The sequence below is a fragment of the Arachis ipaensis genome, chromosome B1 (genome assembly GCF_059453495.1).
Source record: "Arachis ipaensis isolate K30076 ecotype BB chromosome B1, ASM5945349v1, whole genome shotgun sequence".
Classification (NCBI taxonomy): Eukaryota; Viridiplantae; Streptophyta; class Magnoliopsida; order Fabales; family Fabaceae; genus Arachis; species Arachis ipaensis.
In genome coordinates this window covers 142549671-142572675 of record NC_142436.1, presented here as the reverse complement: position 1 = coordinate 142572675, position 23005 = coordinate 142549671, and the positions used below count along the sequence as shown (strand labels likewise).

At 35.4% G+C, this 23005-nt stretch overlaps 1 protein-coding gene, 1 long non-coding RNA gene and 1 pseudogene across 2 annotated transcripts; all 3 read left to right on the top strand.

The window, feature by feature from the left end:
* Positions 1–8060: 8060 nt before the first annotated feature.
* On the top strand, positions 8061–10451 carry LOC107637561 (heavy metal-associated isoprenylated plant protein 32). The gene is made up of 3 exons (XM_016340968.3): positions 8061–8478; positions 8670–8745; positions 8885–10451. The coding sequence occupies exons 1-3, from the start codon at positions 8446–8448 to the stop codon at positions 10267–10269; spliced, it is 1494 nt and encodes a 497-aa protein (XP_016196454.1). The 5' UTR covers positions 8061–8445; the 3' UTR covers positions 10270–10451.
* Positions 10452–11013: 562 nt separating this feature from the next.
* LOC110263275 (uncharacterized) lies at positions 11014–17463 on the top strand. Its single transcript, XR_002348618.2, has 3 exons — positions 11014–11701; positions 12499–12662; positions 17018–17463. It is a non-coding gene; the product is annotated as an uncharacterized LOC110263275 (long non-coding RNA).
* Positions 17464–19733: 2270 nt separating this feature from the next.
* On the top strand, positions 19734–20242 carry LOC148578694 (uncharacterized; annotated as a pseudogene).
* The last annotated feature ends 2763 nt before the right edge of the window (positions 20243–23005 follow it).

Here is a 23005-nt window from a genome sequence, read left to right as displayed (position 1 = left end):
ATTCTCTAATGGAAACCCTTTGGTGACAGATTCTGTAAAAATCATATCCCATATATAGACGGGCCTAGCAGTAAACTCACTTGCAAAATTACCCATCATTCCCTTCAACCTTCAATTATACATCATCCATCATCCATAATATCATAACTCCCCGTCACAATCATGTGTACCAAAGTTCCGTATTTTCTTTGAGGGTGAATTGGGTTTTGGTAATGTTTGTGGCCAGAAAAATAAGTCCCATCAAACACAAAAGTAGTTGCATTATTATTATTATTATTATTGTATCCATTTTGCTAATTACTGTCTTTATGTCACTGATTAATGAAATAAAAACCAAAAATTTCAATTGCTCCTATAATAATCTAAACAAAATTTTAGGGTATTGATCTGTAAAGTGGAGCTCGCTTGCTTGGAAAGGTCGCCTACTTTGTGCCTCTATAGTATTCGAGGAATTAGTCATTGGGTTTCTGGTCTGATGGATACCCTGGTGCAAACAAAAAAAAAATATATTAATTCTAAAGTCTCTTTATTTAGACTAAAGTCCAAGAAATACCAATTAGCAATGGTTCCTTTTTTTTAAGAAATTAAAATAATTAGTAGTCCTTTGGTGGGTAAAGTGCCATGTTCAAAGAGATAAAGAGAAGTAAACAAAAAAGGACAAAACCACAAGTTCTTGATCACAATTTAGTCTTTTAAGAATGGAAACATGAAGTTGAATTGAAAGAAAAATATCAACGGAACAAATTGAAGAAAAAAACAAGAGACCTTGAACGTGAACGTGATATATGCAGAGTGTGGTAGCTGCTAGCTAGTTTTTCGGTTGCTTTCTCCCACCTAATTGCTGTTAAAGTAGGGCAAGCATGATTTAATCACCCTTTGCTTTATTATTTGTTACATTACCTTCAATTACATATGCAATGTCCTATAAGTCTTTGTTACTTTTTGAGAGCCCAAAAAACGTGACCACAGCAGCAGCAACTCAAATTTCATTTCACACAAGTTAGGCACCAACACAAAGAAAAAAGTGTCATAATTTCTGGTAGTCCCATATGCAGCGGTTTTTACTTTATCTGCCACAAAAATAATTATAATCAAACTCAAAGCATCGATAATGCGTAGTTAAATCAAACTTTCTCCTTCTGGAATAGCATTCACAACTGTCTTCTTTTAGGCTTATTAGGCCATCCTTTGTAGATCATAGAACAAAGTTGGCAAATTTGTTCTTACTCGGAAGATTTGTGTCAGTTCTTCATTATTATTATTATTAGGCACTCCATCAACGAGCGACAATCCATGTTTAAGTATTTAGTGTGTGTTTTAATCATCAAAAACAAGGCGCAAAGCACCTGCCAGTGCCATATATATAGACTATAGTTGAATATTAAAAATTTTAAGAATATATACAAATATTTAGTGGTTCATAAATTATTTTTTGCCGTGATAAATATGAACAAACTAAATAGTCTGACTCTTAAGCTATGAGACCTACGCGCTAGCCAAAAATTCATGGGTTATTTTTGGAGGATGGGTCTTGGACCACGGAGACTACGACTCTAGAACTGGCGGCAAATTCTTTCTTTCAAAAGCTCTTTTCTACAAGGGAGGATATTGACCTGGACGCCATGGGGCCTTTTCCTTGCCCGTCTCTTAGTACTGAGGCTTGTCAAAAGTTAGTGGAACCGGTGACGTCTGAAGAGGTTAAAAGAGCTGTGATGACCATGAGTTCATTTAAAGCCCCAGGGCCAGATGGATTTCAAGCAATTTTCTACAAAGAGTTCTGGGACTCTCTTAGCAACGATGTGTGTAGACTGGTCAAGCGAGCCTTTGAGGGTGAGCCATTGAATGCGGCTATTTTCGATACTCTCATTGTTTTAATTCCTAAAGTGGAAGTTCCCTCTTCCTTACGGGAGTTTCGGCCTATTAGCTTATGTAATGTAATTTATAAAATTGTCACAAAGGTTCTAGTTAACAGGTTCAGACCTTTCCTATCGGAGATCATTGGTCCTTTGCAAGGAGGGTTCATTCCAGGAAGAGGAACCACGGAGAATATTATCATTGCTCAAGAGATTATGCACTTCATGAGGAACACCAAGTCTCGAAAAGGGACCATGGCATTCAAGATTGATTTGGAAAAAGCTTATGACAGGGTAGACTGGCGTTTTCTGGAAGCTACTTTGGTCCGGTTTGGGTTTCCAAAGGCTACCATTAATCTTATATTGAATTGTGTGACTTCCTCTTCGTTGGCAGTTTTGTGGAATGGGAACAGGCTCCAAAATTTCAATCCGAAGAGAGGGTTGAGGCAAGGAGATCCTATGTCTCCTTATCTATTTGTACTCTGTATGGAAATGCTTGCCTGCTTTATCTCTCATAGAGTTTCCCAAGGTTTGTGGAACCCAGTTGCGGTTTCTAGGAATGGACCACGACTCTCTCATTTGATGTTTGCAGATGATCTTTTGCTTTTCTGTAAGGCATCAAAAGCTCAAGTAATAGAGGTCATGCATTGTTTGGACTTGTTTTCTAGAGCGTCAGGTTTAAAGGTAAATCTTCATAAGTCAAAGGCCCAGTGTTCCAAGAGGGTGTCGGAGAGGAGAAAAGAGGTTCTCTCAGGGGTCTCTAACATCCGGTTCTGCAATGATTTGGGTAAATACCTGGGAATTAACATCGGTCATGCCAGAGCTTCCAGGAAGACGGCTCAGGAGATTATTGAAAAAATTTCGAGAAAGCTCTCCAGTTGGAAAGGACGCCTACTGAATAAGGCAGGGAGGCTTTGTCTTGTTAAATCAGTTATGGCCTCTATCCCAGTTTATGAAATGCAAATTTCTCTTCTCCCGAAGTATGCATGTAATAAAATTGATTCCTTGATGAGACAATTCTTGTGGAAAGGCCAAGCGACTGGAAAAGGACTGCCTCTGGTCAGGTGGGAGGTCGCCATAACTCCTAAAAAGGCAGGAGGATTGGGTATTAGGGATACTTCCTGTGCTAACATGGCGCTTCTGGGAAAGTTGGTATGGGATTGTCTAAATAATAGTGAGAAGTTATGGGTGCAGGTTCTGAAGCATAAATATCTCAGGAATCAATCTGGTATGAACGGAAACAGTAGAAATTCTTCATCGGCTACCTGGAAGAACATTGTTAGTGCCTATGAGCATCTCAAGGAAGGGCTTCATTGGAATATTGGAGATGTCCACAAATCAGTTTGGTATGATGAGTGGACTCCTTTTGGTAAGCTTTGCAACCTTGTTCCTTATGTACATATTTCTGAATCAGATTTCATGGTGGCTGACTTGTGGAAAGGGGTGTCTTGGGAGGTTGATAGTCTTACCACGCCTATTCCGCATGAGATTAAGCAGTTTATTTGTGGTCTGAGATATCCTAGTTTGACTGAGTTGGAGCCACAGTGGGAGTGGTGGCCTGCAGCAACAAAAAAGTATAGTGCAAGGGAGGGTTACAGATGGTTATTAAAGAAAACATTAAATTGGAATGCCAACAGTAATTGGAACTGGTTGTGGAACACAAACATTCTAGAGAAGTTCAAATTTACTATGTGGCTTAGCTTACATGATGCTCTACCAACTGAGACCTTTCGATTCAAGCGGCATTTAGCTTCTTCAGATATGTGTAAGAGATGCAACAAGGCGCAGGAGACTATGGAGCATTGCCTTAGAGACTGTGAACGATCAAAGGCAATCTGGTATATGTTGGATCCTAGTATCCTGGACTCGACGGCTGGTACTGCTCTTGAAGAGTGGTTTCGGAAGGCCTTGGCTAACAATGAGGCGTCCTTTGGTGCAGGACTTTGGTGGGTATGGAGACATAGGTGCAATGACATATTCAACACTGACAACCCTTGGACAGACCATAAGGTTGTTGCCTTGGCCAGAATTACCGCCAAGGACTTACAGGTTTACAGGAATCGAAGCAATGCCTTTAGGTCTCTCCGAAATTGCCTGTGTTGGGAACCACCGGTAGGCAATAGTTTTAAAGTTAATTGTGATGCAAGCTTGTATATGGATTCAAATTTAGCGGGATTTGGGTGTATTATTAGAGATTCTAAGGGAGATTGGATCTCGGGCTGCTCTGGAAGCATTCCCCCTTGGTCTATAATCAGATGTGAATTATTTGCTGCTTGGAGGGGGCTGGTTTTAGCTTGGGATTGCGGTTTGAGGGATATTATATGTGAAACAGATTGCCTTGACATTCTGTCCATCATGCATGAGCTTACAAGTGGGTATCCATCTGAAGTAACAGATTTGGTTCACAAGATTCAGGAGCTTTTATCTCGTCCTTGGCTTGTTCACGTTGAATGGGTGTCCCGAGAAGCAAATAGAGCTGCGGATTGGATGGCTAAATATGGTGCCAAGAGTAACTCTAATCATGTTATTTGGTCTGAGCCTAGTGTTGATCTCCAACGAATCATCCGCTCGGATTTAGAATAGTTTTTGCTTTGTTTCTTTCCTTGTTTAGTCACCAAAAAAAAACTAAATAGTCTGACTAAAAATTTTAGTGGAGGCAGCTATATTTTTATGAGAAATTAATTTTTCATAGCCATTTTCCCCTTTTTTTAATTTTTAAAACCTTATAGGATAGATTAGAAAAAAAATAATAAAGACCTAATATTGTCTTTGTGTATTTTCAATAGAGAACGCAGTTCTTTCATTATTATCACCATCAATTCATAATGAAAAACGCTTAACTATCATGTTAAAGTGATAAGTTAGTCGTTATTTAAATTCATCAAGGATCAATTTATCTCTCTTAACCGTCATATTTTAATTCATACCCAAACAACTACTCATTTCCCATATATGTTACTGTAAATACCTTCACAATTTGCCCTTCAAACTTCAAACACGCAAGTAGTGGTCATCATGGCTTAGTTCATCTTTCAAGCAAATGATATTGAAATTCTTTTAGAAATTACTCACTGTTTCTTTCTACTTGGTTATATTGTTGTCGTCATCAAGTTAATTTTTTATAAAAAAAAAATAAAAATAAAAAATTAGAGAAGAGTATTTCATTTTTTATAAAAGTAATAATGTTACACGTCTCTCTTAGCTTCCATCTCTTACATTGAAGTTTCCCTAATTAGTTTTCTCAAGAAATGAAAATTTCCAACAACAAACCTTGAACTATATAGTTAAGAAACAATCTCTCTTAAATAACAACCAACTCATTTTGACAATAACAATGATAAAAGAGTCGTGTTGTCTCACAAAAAACAGAATAAAGAATCAAAGTGACCTATTTATTTTTTAAGAGATTACATTTTCTTTCTTAAAAATGGACAAAAATCAAAATTAAATCTATTGAAAAAAATTACTTTATACTTGTTACGATGAGTAACCGGAGATTAGTGGGTTGGACCCGTGGGGTTGGCCCAATCGCCTAATGGAGAAAGCCTTCGAGCAAGTTCGCGCCTAAGAGCCTCCGTTCGACTTGTGCGTGGGAGAGAATGGGGGGTGGTACTGTAAAGACACTCTGATGCTTAAGTTAGCAGGGGTCTCAGCAAGTTTAGAGAGTATTGAAACTTAGAGATACTTAAAGGATGTCAGTATATTTATAGTGGTGAACCAATAACCACCGTTGGAGTAGTTCCACCTTTTAATGAGGATAACCGTCCCTTTATCTTAGGGAAGTTGAGATATGACTCATAGAAGTGGGTTGAAAGATTTTAGGGACAGTTGCTTATTTAAATAAGTGTTATTTGCCAGCTATCAGTTGATCCCGACTTCTTTCGAGTCGTCGTTAGAGCCGACTTCTTGAGGGAAGGTCGGTGTAGAGTAAGGGCCAATCTCTCGAATTGAACCTCTCATTTGAACCTGAACCTTAGTGTTAGCCAGAGTATGAACAATACTTAAAATTATTTTTCTTTCTCTCAAAAATCTCATTGAATTTGCCGTGTATTATCCACAAACTTATTCTACAACTTAATAAATATTAGCATTAAATCAACTTGTCACAGAAATTTTGATATAATTTCATGATGACTTTCTCTATCAAAAACTTAAAGTTACATAAATAATTTCATATGGTGACAAAATTCCTTTTTTTTTTTTGTTAAGATAAATTTATAAATTATATAAACTTGAATTGATATCAAATTCATAAATTTTTTTTGTGAAATGCTAATTTGATAACTAAAAATGAGGGAACAATTAAAATTTACAGCGTACATCTTCACAACCCCACATGTTTTTTTTTCTCTCATCATTTTATTTTTGTAGTTGGTGTTTTAATTGTTTAGTTGTAGATTAATATTTTTTTATTATTATTTTTTAGAAAACCAGAAAGACGGACAAATTAGAGTTTAGGATGTAGACAAAAGAGCAGATAAATGGATGTTATTCCAAATTGTATACTGTTTGATAATGGTGTAGTGCATTAGTAAATGTGGAACTACCATGCCTCGAGTATTTAATGTTGCTTCAAAGTATATTGAGTGCTGCTGTCTACGTAATGTTGTTGATAATGATATTAATCATCAGCAGTACAAACGCTCACGAATGATATATTTGGTATTTCAGAAGTGTCAAATCGTAATAAGCACCAATATGAATCTGTATTCTTCTATAGCACACGTCGGTTTAAGGAAACTATAAATCATAGTTAGCAAAAATTAATTTGAATCATACTCAACTAAAATAAAACACGTTCGCTATATTGTAGTATTTTTTTACTATGAGGTTTTCATGTAATTATGTACACAGTTACACACATAACATCAATATGTATGACAAAAGTATAACATATTTAGGAATTTTCCTTTATGGTTGGTATGTGGACATTTATTACACTAGGTTTTATTGTGTTCATGTTTTAACAGATGGATTATATGTTTTAAAATGAATGTCTCAATTGCAATGATACATAGTTATTTGAGAAATTATAAATTCTATGAAATCATGGCATCTCAGTTTCTCAATTACAATTTAATAATTTATACACCAAATTGCAAAGAAGAATACACATCAAAACAAACTAAATATTTTTGTTATTTTTAATTTCAATAAAATTTTATCCTTTCTGTCTGAAACAAATAAACTATTTAAAAAAGGGCGATTGCGGCATGTATTTGCTCCTACCGTGGATAATACATTTCTCTATTTTGCTAAAAATAGGCAGATTTTATTTCAACGGAGAAATTTGTGAAATCTGATCGAGAGATTTGTGAGAGAACAGAAATTGGGCTGAGGAATTTTTGTTAAAAAAAATAAAAAAATTTGAAGTATAGAAATCGTATCTTCCGATTTATGTATCTTCTACACTTTTAAAAAATGCCAAAAATTACAATGTTAAGTTATATTACCACTTTTACTTTTATATACAAAAAAAAAAAGAGAAAAAAATAGGAGATCATTTGTTAGGTAGATTAAATAATAGGAGTGAGCAACAGTAAAGAATTATTATATCCGATTGGAATGAATAAAAACGTGCACTTGCATTTCCAAATGACAGTTTTATTTTTATTACTGATTACTTGGGGGACCATATTTTTGACATCATCCCGTTTGGAGAAAGAAATGGTAGGGTAGGAGCAGCAAGAGAAATTTGGAGGCTGATTCAGCTTCATTTCTCGATATGCTGCCTACTATGCTATGCTCAACTCACTAATCACTAGTGAGGTGCTTAAAGATGTACCAAAAACCAGTCCTATAAATGGCCTTATTACAAGTCAGCCATTGCCTAATAAACTAGCGTTATTAAATTGTACCAACCCAATTTGGGCTTAAATAACAATAATATTCTGACACAGTTATTATTCATTTGTTTAGTTAGTACTACTCATTATTAAGAGAGAATTAAACAAGTTAATTAGTGGTGTGAGAAAATAAAAGGAAATCTCACATGAGATACTAGTCTCTTTCCCTGGTCACTGCCATTTATGATTTTTGGGGCATCCCCACATCAGACTGAGAGTGAGAAGCTAGATTCTTAGCCAAGCCAAACGCCCCACATGGCCACGGTTAATTTCTCACTTCTTTACAAACTTAAATATCACAAAATCACAAAATAATAATAATAATAATAATAATAAAAAACTGTCCTTCTCCTCCCTCAGTAGATGTATGCTGTGAAAAATACCAATAAATAAAGCCACTAAACATAGAGCTAAAGCTTTGAACCACCATTCTCTCCCTTTCTCCCAATGACTCTCCACCGTCTTTGAACTCTGTTTCTCTCTCTCTCTCTCTCTCTCTCTCTCCAAAGTCTTAACCTTTCCGTTTCGCCACACTGTCTCTGCTCAGAGACCTCACACCCATTTTCATTCCCCCCCTCCCTTCTTTCTCTTTTCTCTTGTTTGGTCTCTATTGCAATCATATCAAGGAAGAAACTCTCTTGTTTGTTCACTCTGTTTTTTGTCATTTCCTCAGATCTATTACCACCTTTTCCATCTTCTATTCTCCCTTCATTGTTACAAGTTGGAACCTTTTGGCGGTGTAAAGAATGAGTAGTAAAGAAGAATTTTTGAAGATACAGGTACTTGTTCATGTTCAAAGCCTCTGTCTTTGTTGTTACAAAAAGATAATTTCAACGGTTAATTTAGAAGCATTTATGCACTTGTTAATTGGTGTGATTTATTTGCCCTGTAGTTTGTACATTTCTGATAAAGTACAAGTTTTTCCTTTTCTTAAGTTGTTGTATGCTGTTGGGATTGCTTGTGCATGCAGAAATGTGTTCTTAAAGTGAACATACACTGTGATGGGTGCAAGCAGAAAGTCAAGAAAATCCTGCAGAAAATTGATGGTATTGCTCTTCTCTTATGCTACTTACACATTGATTCATATAAAAGAAAAGAAAAAGTTGTGGTTTTTCATTTATTATAGCTGAGAAGAGGAAAAAAGAAAAATCTGATGAATCTGAGAGGTTGAATGATATTTATCAGGGGTGTTCACGACTGAGATAGATGCAGAGCAGGGGAAGGTGACGGTTTCAGGGAATGTGGACCCCAACGTTCTCATCAAGAAGCTTTCAAAATCAGGCAAATATGCCGAGCTCTGTGCTGCACCCAAGCCTAACAACCACCAAAACCAGAACAGCCATCTCCCCAACCACTTCAACAAAATGCAAATCGACGTCAAAGGTGGCGGTGGCGGTGGCGGTGGCGGAGGAGGAAGCAACAAGGGTCAGCAGAACCAAAAGGGTGGAGGAAACAACCAGCATCCACCCAAGGGGGGTGGTGGTGGTGGTGGTCAGCAAGGAGCAAATCCCCATCAACAGCAGCAACAGCAGCAACAACAGCTACAGCAGCAGATTCAGAGACAACAGCAGCTGCAGCAGCAGCTTCAGCAACTTCAGCAGATGAAAGGATTCCAAGATCTGAAGCTTCCTCAATTCAAGGACATGAAGCCTCCCCCTCATCAGAACCCAAACGCTGCTAAGGCTGCTAAGTTCGTCATGCCTGAAGACGAGGAGGATTTCACGGATGACGAATTAGACGATGAGTTTGATGAGGATGATGAGGACTATGACGACGACGAATTTGACGATGACATGGACGCGCTTCCTCCTCCCAACAAGATGAAGCAACCCCCAGGCCCCATCATGATGAATAATGGGAGTCATCCACAGTTCATGAATGCTCCCAAGGGGGGCGGCGCCGCCGCTGCTGGTGGTGGTGGCCCGGTGGCTGTTCAAGTTCAAGGCAATAATAATGGAGCAAAGAAGGGAGGAGGAGGGAACAATCATCAGAATCAAGGCGGTAAACAAAACAATGGAGGTGGTGCAGCCATGGCGGAGGGTAAAATGGGAAATAACGGCGAGGGGAGTAAGAATGGTAACAATGGGAACGGGGGTAAAAAGGGAAATCCAATGGGAGGAGGGGGAGGTGGTGTTCAAGGAATGAATTTCCAAGGCGGTCGGCCTCCAATGGGCATGGGCATGGGCATGGGCACGGGCACGGGCACGGGCACGGGCATGGGTATGGGTATGGGTGGGCCCCCCAACATGGGAGCCGTTCAAGGCCTCCCTGCTGGACCCTCAGGCTCAGGGCCAGGTATCCCAGATATGATGGCGGGAAACCCTTATCAACAGCAACAATATATGGCAGCTATGATGAACGCACAACAACAACAACAACAACAACAACAAAGGGCAATGGCAATTCCAGTGGGAGGGAATGAGAGATTCCAACCAATGATGTACGCAAGGCCTCCCCCTGCAGTCAATTACATGTACCCTCCTCCTCCTCCTCCTTACACATACCCTCCTCCCGACCCTTACACCCATTTTTTCAGCGATGAGAATACTTCTAGTTGCTCTCTTATGTGACCTCCCCTCCTCCCCTTTTACTAATATTATTATACAACAATGCCAATTTTACTTTCTTTACTTTATTTATACTACTACATTCAAGTTAAGTTACTGGGATGCTAAATGCTCTCCTATATATGTCTTGTCTATATGTGTTTATATCTTGCAAACGGCAATAAAATTTTCATAATTCTCACAAATCATAGTCTGTCATGCGCAAACACAAACACTAGTATTAAGACTAGCTTGGATGGGCCACACCATTCATCATCACCATCCGCAAGCCGATACATTTGCCTTCAATCTTCATCCCAACTACATCAAAACTCGTTTAAGAGCACACGAGGGGGTTCACTGTGGAAACGGTTAAGACCTCATTCTTCCGTGAGCTTCTATGGCTAGAAGAATTTAAAAATATTATTTGTACATTAAAATTAATTAATAAAATTAATTATTATATATTTAATATTTATGTATAAATATATATATCATTTAATTTATTTTTAGTATATCTGGAATATTATTCAATAAATATTCCATCCAAAACAACCCCCTCCCCCCACACCAAAAATCCAGCTTGTCTTGCTTCTTATCTCAATGAAGCCTTTGTATAAAACTACTAAAACATGAAAGGAAAAGTATAAGTAACCAACAAAATTTTTGAACAATGTGTAAACAATGTGAATTAATAAGGTTAAAAGAGTAAATTTGATTAGTAACATTAAATTAGAGTATAGTATATTTTTATTTGATTGGTGGTTGTTCAAAATTTTCATTGTTCCCCTAGCACTTCTCAACATTAAATCTTATATTTTGTTATACAGTTAAACATTTAGTTTCACAAATCCGATTTACAACACTGGAATTTGCAAGGCATAATGAAAAGTGGAGACGGTGGAGGGGGAGGGAAGAGCAGTGTCAGAAAGAAGGGCGTTTAAGAGGAGGAAGCGTAAGAGAAGAGCGTGGTTGTTGACAGGGACAAGTTAACTACTTTATTACCAGTACTAGTATTTTGAAAATCCAACGGCGTTGACACTTTGCCACCTATGTTGCCAATAAGCGTCTAGTCTTTTCAAACGAGTGTGGGCCCCACTCTCACCCTGGGCTCATGATTAATCATCATCGTCATCTCATCCGTCCATTTCAATCTAATCAAAACAGTGAATACCTACCTCTATGCTCTCCACCCTCACCTTAGTAAATAGTGTATTGGATCCTGCCCTGCTGAGTGCTGAGTAGTGAGTGGTGCCTACTATAACTGTAATTCGGCACTCACCTGGATCATGGAGGAGTGGAGTGAGTTGTGATGACTCCGACTGCGCGAGCACACCAATTAATGCTGGGATGGAGAACACTCTATTCGTCGCCAGGGATCCAATATTAATTACTATATTTTATATTTTGGCTTGCACTGTACAGCCTAATAAACGTGCATCTACTATCAATCCAGGTAACGTTTAATCCCTATTCTTTTAATGCTTTCGGATTTGACGGGCAGTTAAGTTGATGAGGACGGAGACACACACATCACATGCGCCTTCATTCATAAATCATAACAATAATAGTGCCCAATGTCCAGTGTTTGGACGCATTCTTATTACACAAACCTAACAACTTATTGCGTCTGCCCTGCGTCATTTTTGTTTCTTATACCACTACAACTCATTTTCCATGCTTCTTTTCTTTTTTACTTTTTTTTTTTACACTAGAACCAGCCTTGTATAGAACTTTCATTAATTAAGAAAAGAAGTAAGATTAGGCGAGTCAAAGTAGAAAAATAGATTGGTTTTAACGTGTAGCTTTTGTACACTGCATAGAAGCCAAAATTAAAGGGGAGAAAGGGTTTAGGTGGTGTGGACTGTGGAGTGAGGAGGAAGTGAATCATGAAAAGATCAGAATAATGCAGATGGTTGTTCATGTTTTGTGCAGTTTTGAAGCACTTTTTTTTCACTTTTAATGGGTCCCTCTTAGTTTTTGACCAGATCGAAACTCCTTCAAAGTTCTATCCTTTGAAGTGGGGCCTCCTCTTTTTCAAACTTATCTTTTACATATTATTATTTTCTATATGTACCACTAATAATTCCTATACTTTTTGTTTTGAAACATTGATCGATATATCTTTTAACATAAATTTGGTATGATTTCGCCTAGAAATGCATTATTGATTTAAGAATGTGCTGCATTAATTGATTTAATCGAAATAGAGGAAATTAATAAAGCACTGGTATGTCGTTTACTTGTGGATAGGTGCCATCAAGTGTTGCTTTGAAAAGAATTAAGCGGGGACTGAGAAAGAGAATAGAACGGCGTCAAAAAGGGATGAGTAACGATTAAACAACGCGAAACAACACTCATGAGTGATGACATAGGAGCGATCATCATTCTGCAAGTTAAAAGGAAGGGTACCTAAGGTGATAACTGATGACTAACGGAGTATGTTTGTTTGAGCGTTATTAAATCAATAAAAAAATTTTAATAATTTTTTATTTATTTTATAATGTATTTAACAAATTTTTAATAATAAAAATAAAAGTACTAAAAATATAAAAAAAATAGTTTGTTTTGAAAAGCTATTATTTATATTTTTTTAAAAGATTTATTTTAAAAAAATAATATTTTTATATAATAAATAAATAAAAAAATATTTTTATCTTATTTTATTTAAATATAAAATTATTTTTACTTTTATAAAAGATCTTTAAAAAAATTTTTTTTTGAGAATCGCACCCAAATAACCTCTATATTAATTCCTGACGTTTTTTAGTTTTTAAAAATTTAAAAATACATTTAAACTCTTGACCTTTTTAAAACATAGACATATTGATTCTTCATGTTCATTTGAGTCTATCAAACTCAACGAAAAAATCAAACGTAATTCTCGTTGTATTGACACAGGTGAAAAAATTTTTAAATTGGACAAATTAAATTTACGAATCAATCAAGAATTTAAATGTATTTTTAAATTTTCAATAACTTAAATATCTATAGAACAAAAAATCAGGATCAATTTATCATTTTCTCTAAATTTTATAGTGTCACCTTTTTATGTAATTTTTTCAAATCTGTTCCACTTTCATTATTAGAATATGATAATTTTTTTAACGTAAAAATAATTTGAAAATAATATATAATAAATATATAATATTATTCATTAAAAAATAACAATATTCGGTCTCTACTCTACTGCTCTAGCCATTTATATACTTATTAAGGAAATTAAAATTAAAAATTAATTAATTATATAATTATATAGTTATTTCCTAAAATGTTCTTCTTTAATAACTTATGATTAAACCATTATCCAATAATAATATATAACTTTGCTAGGTAATCAACTATAATACCAGCCAATTTATTAAATTTTAAAAAATGCATGATTTTTGTTGTCTTATTCTTCCTCTCTTCTTTTTTTTCTTCTCTTTTTGCGACGCTGTGCGCTCATCTGTAGTTCCTTTTGAGCGTCCCAAAGACAAGCACCTGTCGTACGCCGCCGCGTCTTTCATTTCAAAAGAAATATCTCAAAATCTAGAAAATGATTAAGTAATCCACATAAAAAAAACTATTCATTTATTTGAAAAGAAACATCCGAAAAAATAATTAAAAAATTCAAAAAAAAAATAGAAATTCCAAAAAAAAAACATCATAAAATCTATGAAAGAAACATTCAGTAACCCACGTAAAAAATCAACTATTTGCTTGAAAAGAAACAAATAAAATCCTATAAAAATATATATATTTATTTATTTGGAAAGAAACAACTGAAAAAACCATCGAAAAAAAAAAAGGAACACACACAAGCAGCATTACCTTGTCTATAGAGCTCTTGCAATCATGAGTGCTTCATGCGACGGCTTGGAAGGTCGACGACGGTGCTGGCAGGAAGATCGGTGACGCAGCAAGAGGCGCTCCACGGGGAGGGACCAATCACGCCAAGGATACATTGCATGGAGAGTTGCGTGTCGCGGCGATGAAGATTCGATGTTGGGAGGACATTGGCATGGTCTAGCGCACTCCATGGTGATCTCAAACGGCAGGGACTCATGCCAAGCGAAGCTCGACGTCAAGGATTCGAGTGTGCCATTTGCAACGACAGAGATGAGGATTTCATGTAGATCGGTTCGGCACGACGCATAAAGGAGTTGCAGCAAAAGTTATATCGATAGCACGACGGGCGGTTGAGCTCAAAGGACCGGTGACACGATGAGAAAACCCTTCACGTTGATGAAAGCGGCTACGCAATGATGATATTCACTTGGAGAGTTATGTTGCGATAATTTTAATTTTATAGCGCTAATCCTAATTATTCATAATCTTATTTTATTAAAGAAAAATGTTAAGGGTGATCGGAATTTATTATTGTTTGTCATCATTTAGTCAATAATTTAATTGTTTTTTTTTATCAAAGGAAGTATTTTATTGATTGTTGAAATAGACGGTCCAAAATAGGACAACACTAAAAGAAGATGATTCCACCAATTACATTGATTAACATGAGCGAAAGTTAACTTGAAGAAAGAAATAAACAAATAGGAAATAACATTAGGGAAGAGGGAATTAGAAACGAGGGTTCCTACTGGAAAAGAAATCCTTCATGAGCTTCCTGGCCTCTTTAACAACTTCAACACATAGGATCGTTTTATGTTCGAAGACTTGCATGTTACGCGCCAACCAAATCTTCCATAAGGTGATTGCAGCAAGGCTCCGTCGCTGTTTTCCATGGATTCCACCACCGCATCGAATTACTATCTCCCTCCACCATTTCCATAACACTGTGGTATTTTCAAGTAAGCCAAAATTATCAATTTTTCTCCATATTTGGTCAGCCTGAGAGCAATGAATTAAACAATGAATAATTGATTCTGGTTCATTTATGCATCTAGGACACTGAGGATTCACATTCGAAAACCTGAACTATAGCTTGAGCTTAACTGGGAGTCCTCCATGAATAGTTTTCTACAAAAATACCTTCATCTTTGCTGGGGAATGTAAGGACCAGATCGATTGCCACACATCTTTTTACTTGAAGACTTCCGGGAGGAACTCTATTGGCGAGTGAAAAAATTGGAATGCAATTTGGTATCCTGAGCTCACTTTGTAAGAACCACTTCTGTCTTTTGCCCAAATCAGTTTATCTTGTTGTTCTGTTCTTTGAGTTTGGGTAATCTGCTGAGCTATATTGGGGGAAAGCTATCGTTGATGAGTTGTATATTCCAATTCCCGTCTGGAAGCAGCAATTGGTTCACCCAGTGTAGGTTGTGATTGGGATTGGTTAATTGGGATCTTTGAATCTTTTCTTTGTTATCGCCCCAAGGCTCTTTAAAGATGCCACTCCCCACTCGCCATTTAACACCCTTTTCAATAACCTTCCTGCCTTCTAGCATACTTCTCCAGGCCCAAAAAGGGTTGTTACCTGGTAAGGCTTTTAAGAAATTGGAGAAAGGAAAATATCTACTTTTAAATGCCTTGTAAACTAGAGAATTTGTCTTAGAGAGTAACCATCAGCCTTGTTTGCCTAGCATAGCTAGATTGAAAGCTTTGAGATCTTTAAATCCTAGTCCACATGACTTTTGTCTCGACATACAGTGTTCCAACTCAGTCATTGCAACTTTCTTTCATCACCTCTTTGGCCTTTTAGTTTAGTTCCTTTAGTATAATTTAATTATATTTTATCTCATATTTAAATATTAATAACTAACTGATAATAAAAACAATAAATGATCTTCTAACATTTTTCATATTTAAAATTTTAAAATCCTATTTTTTAAAACAATTTTCAAACTGACCGTTGATATAATTAACCTTTTATACTTTCTCAATAACATATTACCACATAAAAATGGTCACATTCATCACTTAATTTATTAAGAGATTCAGGTTGCTATTAGCTCCATAAAAAAGCATGGAAACTAATCATTTTGCACTTGTCTTTCTAAGAAAAGCACAAATAAATAAATAAATAAATAAAACAAAAGCAAAAAAATTACACAAGGATTTTTTGTCTTTTACTATATGAACACCCGAATTCTCGACATCATAGTTGATCGAGTTTAGCTTTCATACTCTATATACACAGAATTCACATGCTTCATGCATAATTTTATTACGCGGAAGAATAATTCTCGGAGTACAACAAAAATTCTGTATTAAGAATTTAATTTTGATCAAATTACTATATAAAATATTTTATATAATTATTTAATTATATTTATTTTTTAATAATTATTCATATCATCAATAAAAAAGTATAGTTATTTTTTATGGCATATGGATAATTAGATATATCGTATATGTGTACATTAAAATTAAATTTTAATTTAAATTCAAAATTATGATACGGTAGATTTAAGGAAGAGAGAAAAGAAAAAATATATGAACTACCTAGTTGAGTGGGTCGGTGGTGGTAGCCAATACACATGCATAAATGGAAAATGGATTGGTGGGAGACGAAAAGAAAACTAAAAAGGACTAATCAAGTAATCATCCATCAAAAACTTGACGGCATCAACATTTGCAACAACAACTTTTTTTTTTCATTTTTAACCCGACATATCAAATATTGGATTTTAAATAGAAATGTCCGTAAACTATTAAAATTTATTATTTTTTGTTATTAACTCAATTTATTTTTATAATTTAATAACATATTTTATTTTATATTTTTAAATATTAATAATTAATTAATAATCAAACATAATGAATTCTAATAACTTTCGATTTTAAATTCTTAATGGTCCTTGTGAAAAATATATAAAATCTAATTTTGCAGATATTATTTTTGGCATGGTGAAGATTCCGGCGGCGAAGTACTCTTTCTGCATAGGTTGCACCGATGAGAACCACTCTATCACCCATATCCTTAACTAAACATCACAAACTGGCAGTGCAATTTTTGGTTTTTTCTTTTTCTTCGAGGCTCCAAGTCTAATAATCAATCAGGGTTTGATTACAAATTTGATTTCTACACCCACTAGGAGTCATGGAAAAAAGGAGGAAAGTCAGAGAACGAATTGAGTCAGCATGGTATGGCAGTTAAACTATGGTCCGTTAAATTAAAAGATAAGCACCAATAATGCACCATGAATGAATGAAAAACTATGGTATAAAGCTGGCAAATGAAAAGATATAGTTAACCAACAAAAATTGGGTCTAAAAGTGGCTCAAGTATATATCAATATTAGAGATTTGGGGAGCATACCAGGTATTTGATGTAGTATTGTTTCGTGATGTGAATTTTCCCAAAACCGTTTAGTCGTGCAAACTTGTGTAGTTGTGTTAGATGTTCATTTTTAATCAATGAAAAAAACAGAAAAACAATTACTTAGGCATACAAAGATGTTGGAAAGTAGTTTGAAGTCCACACGTACTCCACATCCACAGGACCCCCACAATGATAAGCCACCTATTGAGAAATGAGTATGAGTGTATGACAACGTAATTTATCCACACAACATATACAAGGATATCGTGTACTGATTTATGTGTCATTTATTATTGTTAAATAACAAATTCTCATCAAAATTTAATTCAGTATTACTTAACGAACAAATTGATATAATATTACGTATAAAACAACGAATACATACAGTTCGCTTTTTCAACAAATTAAACCTGGGCTTTTTATTTCCCAAAGTAGGTATAAATTTAAATGTTAAAATTGCGAGTCTCTTTTCCATGAACTGTCTGTAAAATGGCATTTTTAGGTGACTCCCGTGAATTAGGCCAACTCAGGTAGAAATATGAACAATTTTAGACAATTTATAATAATTTTATTAATAAAAATAAAAATAAAAATAAAAATAAAATAATATAAATAACAACACTATTACAATGGGTAACCGGAGATTATTGGGCTGGACTCGCTGGGTTGGCCCAATCGTCTATGGAGGGAAGCCTTCGGGCGGATTCGCGTCTTCATGGCCTCCGTCCAACTTGTGAATACGAGTGAATGGAGGTGATACCTGCAAAGACACTCCGATGCCTAAGTCAACAAGGGGGTAAGCAGGTCTAGAGAGTATTGGGACTTAGTGATACCTGAGAAGTGTCAGTGTATTTATAGTGGTGAACCCATAACCACCGTTGAAGTAGTTCCGCTATTTAAGGTGGATAACCGTCCCCTTATCTTAGGGAAGTTGAGATATGGCTCCTGGAAGTGGTTAGAGAGATTTTAGGGGCAGTTACTCATTTGAATGAGTGTTTATCTGCCAGCTAATCCTCGTCCCGACTTCTTTAGGGTAAGTCGTGGTAAGGACCGACTTCATAGGAAGAAGGTCGGCGTAAGGCGAGGCTCAATCCTTTGGATTGGGCCTTTCATTTGGACCTGGGTCTTATCATTGGGGCAGGATATGAACAAACACCATTATTAACAACAACAACAACAACAACAACAACAACAACAACAACAACAACAACAACAACAACAACAACAACGCTAAAAGTAACATTTTAATAATAATAATAATAACAATAATTATTGTTATATATGATTATTATTATGATTATAACGTTATTATTATTCTTAATTTTATTATTATTATTGATAGTATTAATATTATTAATAATATTATTAGTTGCCTAACGTTGTTCTTATTTTTCAAGCGTCAGATCTGAGTTGGTCCAATTTGCGGACACCATGCTAGAAGCGTCATATCTCTTGTGCTCTTTGTGAAATGGAATTAAAAGTGAATAAAAGTGATGCACAAATGACGTTGATCGAGTTTGTCTCTGAAAGTTACTGACATTGATCGAGTTTGTCCTTCCGTCATCTCAGTTGCTGAGGTGTGTAACGTTTGCTGAGCTGGAACGTTAAATTCCAGCGTGGCATAGACCAAAACGACGTAGTGTCAATCCTCCACCCCCAAAACCATGAAACTACGTCGTTTATGGTCTAGAGTGGGATTTTCAAACGTGTCTCCCATCATCTCTTCTCATAACAACCTTCTTCTACTTTTGCTCCAAAATTCCTTGTCTCCTCTCAACTCTGTGACTCTCTGCCCTGAGACACTTGCCTATGATCAGAACCTCCTTGTGTACTTGACGAGCTGTGTGCGTATCGACATTTGTGAAGGAGTTGGCGCTACTACAGTGGAAAGTTGGAGGAGCTCGCGGAAAATTTACGCTGTTGGAGGAAGGAACAATAACTGCCACAGGGTCAGATTTAATTTTTTTGACCGTTTTTGTTGATTTTGCAGTGTTGGTGTCTGTTGGTTTATGTTGACGTAGTTCTAAGAACCATTTTGTTAGATTAGGGTTTGGAGTTGACGTTGCTAGACAAGGTATGATGTTAGGAAGAACATGTTCTGTATGCGGTTGCTGTTACGGGTTTCGTAGTTATTATGCCGTGGGTTATTTTGGTGTTTGGTCTCAGTCGAGGGTTTGTGATGATTATGAGTATGTTGTTTGCTGTGTGTTTACATGCAATTGTTAGTCTGAAGTTGTTTCATATTTTATTGTTGATTAAATTTATTTGATTTTTGCTTTTATAGATGGAGGGTCCTCTTATGACATTTGTATTTCACCATGGTGGAAAGTTTAAGAAGGATGAAGGTGGAAATCTGTATTATGAGCCCTATCATACAGAGGTGTTAATGGTAGTCGACAGTGACGCATTTGATGTGTTCTTTGTGAATGGTTACTTTAAGGAACTAGGATATGCCGAGGCTAGGGAATGTTGGTGGAAATCTCCAGGAGTTCCCCTTGAATCTGGGCTGAGGAGGCTGGCCACAGATCATGATTTGATTGCAATGGTCAAGGATTGCAGGAGGAATTTCAATTTGATCAACCTATATTTCGAGCATGGTATTTCAGAGCCATTTGTGGTTGATGAGAAGGAAAAAGATATGGAAAAAAAAATAAGCTATTCCAAACCAAGAAACATCACTCTCAACCCAACAAGCTACCATCTCATTCAAAAGCATGCTCTCAATCCTCGAAGGCCTCAGCTGATGGTATTAGATTATCCTCTTAACCCTCAAAGTTGCCTTCTCATTCATAAGTCACATCATCATTACATATCTAATAGTTCAATTTCAAAGCTCTAACAACATCTCTAAAGCACAACAACATAACACTCCATCTATAGCTTTACTTGGAGATTGATGTGAACAAAAGTGATGCACAAATGACAGTAGTCACAGTCATTGCAATTGAGATGTACATTATTAGCATCTTTATTGCTCTAACTTCACCCTCCAAACTATCCAATCTCCATGACACATTCAATCTCCATTCATCATAATCACCACCAACCTCTGCATCAGCTTCTGCCCCTACTGCATACCCATCATCATCAACCCCCTAAAGAAGTTACAGTGACTTCCCTTCTGAATATTTAAAAAAAAAAAATCAATTTCAACTGTTTGACAAAAAATGGACATAGAAAAATGGAAAACAAAATTAATTTATTTTAACTCACCGGGTATCTTGCACAAGTGTGGAACAACCTATCTGGATTCTCTCTTGTACCAGATTTCTTTATCGTTGTCTTCAACCCGCAAAAGCATGTCTGGTCATTGATTTTCCTCCTCTGTCGCATAGAAGAGTTGGAACCACGGCTACCAATAGACTGAGACGGCAAGTCACCGCTGTGACTTCCATTCATCGTAACAGTGACTGAACAAACATACAGGTCATCTACTATGAGAATCACGCACATTTATGCTTCCGATTGGGGTTAGATTAGTGTTGTAACATTAGGACTAATTTGAGCTAAATAAACAAACATATATGCTCAGCATTAATGTTAGCCATGCTGGAGTGTGCCACGCTGGAACTTAACGTTTCAGCTCAGCAAACGTTACACACCTCAATAACTGAGTTGACGAAAGGACGAACTCGATTAACGTCGGTAACTTTCGAGAAAGTTTTTGATTAATTTTATCTTTTGAAGACGAAAATGGAGATAGAGATATTTTTCAAGGACGATTTTGACTATTAACTCAATATTATTAATTGCCCAATGTTATTCTTATTTTTCAAACGTCAAGTCTGAGTTGGTCCAATTTGCAAACACCACGCTAGAAGCTTCATATCTCTTGTGCTCTTTGTGAAATGGAATTAAAATTTATTTTATGGGTAGTTTTGCTCTTTGTGAAATGGAATTAAAATTTATTTTACGGATAGTTTATGTATTTTGGCACTGTTTTAAATTATGCGTATTTTGGAAAATAAAAACTTTTTAATATTTATTTAAATAAAAGGTAGAAATCTATGCTACTCTTTTATATATTCTTGGGCTGCGGATATTAACATGTGTTTTTAGGACACATAATGAAATTATTATTAATGAAAAATTTTAAATATTTTAATAAATATAAAATAAATACATTAAAAATTTAAATTTTTTTATTTTTTAATTAAAATTTTTTTATTTTATAATTTTAATATATGTCCTAAGGATATATGATAAATAAATCATAATTTTATATTACTGCTCCAATAAGTGAGGTACACTGTTGCTGAAAATCTGTTTAGTTAGGTTGTGTAGCATATAGTACAGAGCATTTATCAAACAAATGAGAACAATGAATGTGCCTTAATGTCTTAACTAGGTCAGCTAGCTACTCCACTTGCTAGATTTGCAGTTATCATCAAACTGTGCCTAATTCTGCTAACAGACATTATTAATGGAGGATGCACTACGCACTACGGGAGGAGCAGGAAATAAATTGGAAACTTTGATACCATATTTGTCGTTGTAATTCATTATTGATAATTAGTCTACTAATAAAAATATAGTGGAACATTAACCGAGTGAGAGGGAATAAGAATTAGAAAAGTCAAAGTTAGGAATTCAAAGTTGAAAACACAAGGACCAAGGTGAATAATGAAGGATTTGAGGATGAGCAGTGAAATCACATGGGAGCCATCACTCCATGCTGGTAATTGGTTAGGCAGCTACCAACACCAAACACTGCCTCCATTCTCTCTCGGATTTCCATTTCGCTTCTGTTTAAAATGCCCCAACTCCGATGTTCCGTGGATTGCTTTCTGTTCACTTGTAATTATTTCTTGAACCGCTCAGAAATAACATTTTCCAATTGGATTCTCTTCTTATTTTTGCACTTCCGGAAATTTTTAGACTACTCTCAGCTCGTTTATAGCAAGAGTTGTTAAATAAAATAACAAGTGATCCGGCCGTGATAACTTGTCAGTAAAATTATATTTCGAAAATTAATATAACTAAGGGCAAAAAATATTTTTTATTCTTGAAATTTATCGAAAAATTTTAAAATATTATTTTGTTTTAATTTTGTTTTTAAAATTTTTTATTTGTATTAAATATATTTTTGACAGTTAAATTTTTAAAAAATTTAAGACTAATTAAGCAATAAAGCATGACACCTAAATCTGATTTGTTTATGTTAAAAGTTGTTCTTGTGAAATTATTGCTAAATTTATTCTAAATTTTTTGAAAAGTTAGCCGCTAGGAGTATATTTGATGTAAATCGAAAATTTTTGGGATAAAATTAAAACAAAATAAAACTTAAAAATATTTTTTAAATTTTTAACAAATTTTAAAGACAAAAAATATACTTTAACCTATCATAAATAAATACATTATATTTTGAATAATATTAAAGTGACTAACTTCATCACGATTATTTACTGCTCAGTCTATAACTGATACATAAGATAATGGCCTAGAATAAATACATTACTTATAAAGGTAAGAAATTTCACATGCAATATTATTTTAAAGATTCTGCTAGGAAGACAATAAAGAATTTTGATAATATATACAATAGGCTTTAAATTT

Coding starts and splice junctions, on each gene's coding strand:
- LOC107637561 (XM_016340968.3), top strand. CDS start 8,446: ATGAGTAGTAAAGAAGAATTTTTGAAGATACAG. Junction 8,479..8,669: donor AAGAATTTTTGAAGATACAG/GTACTTGTTCAT, acceptor TTGTGCATGCAG/AAATGTGTTCTTAAAGTGAA. Junction 8,746..8,884: donor AATCCTGCAGAAAATTGATG/GTATTGCTCTTC, acceptor GATATTTATCAG/GGGTGTTCACGACTGAGATA.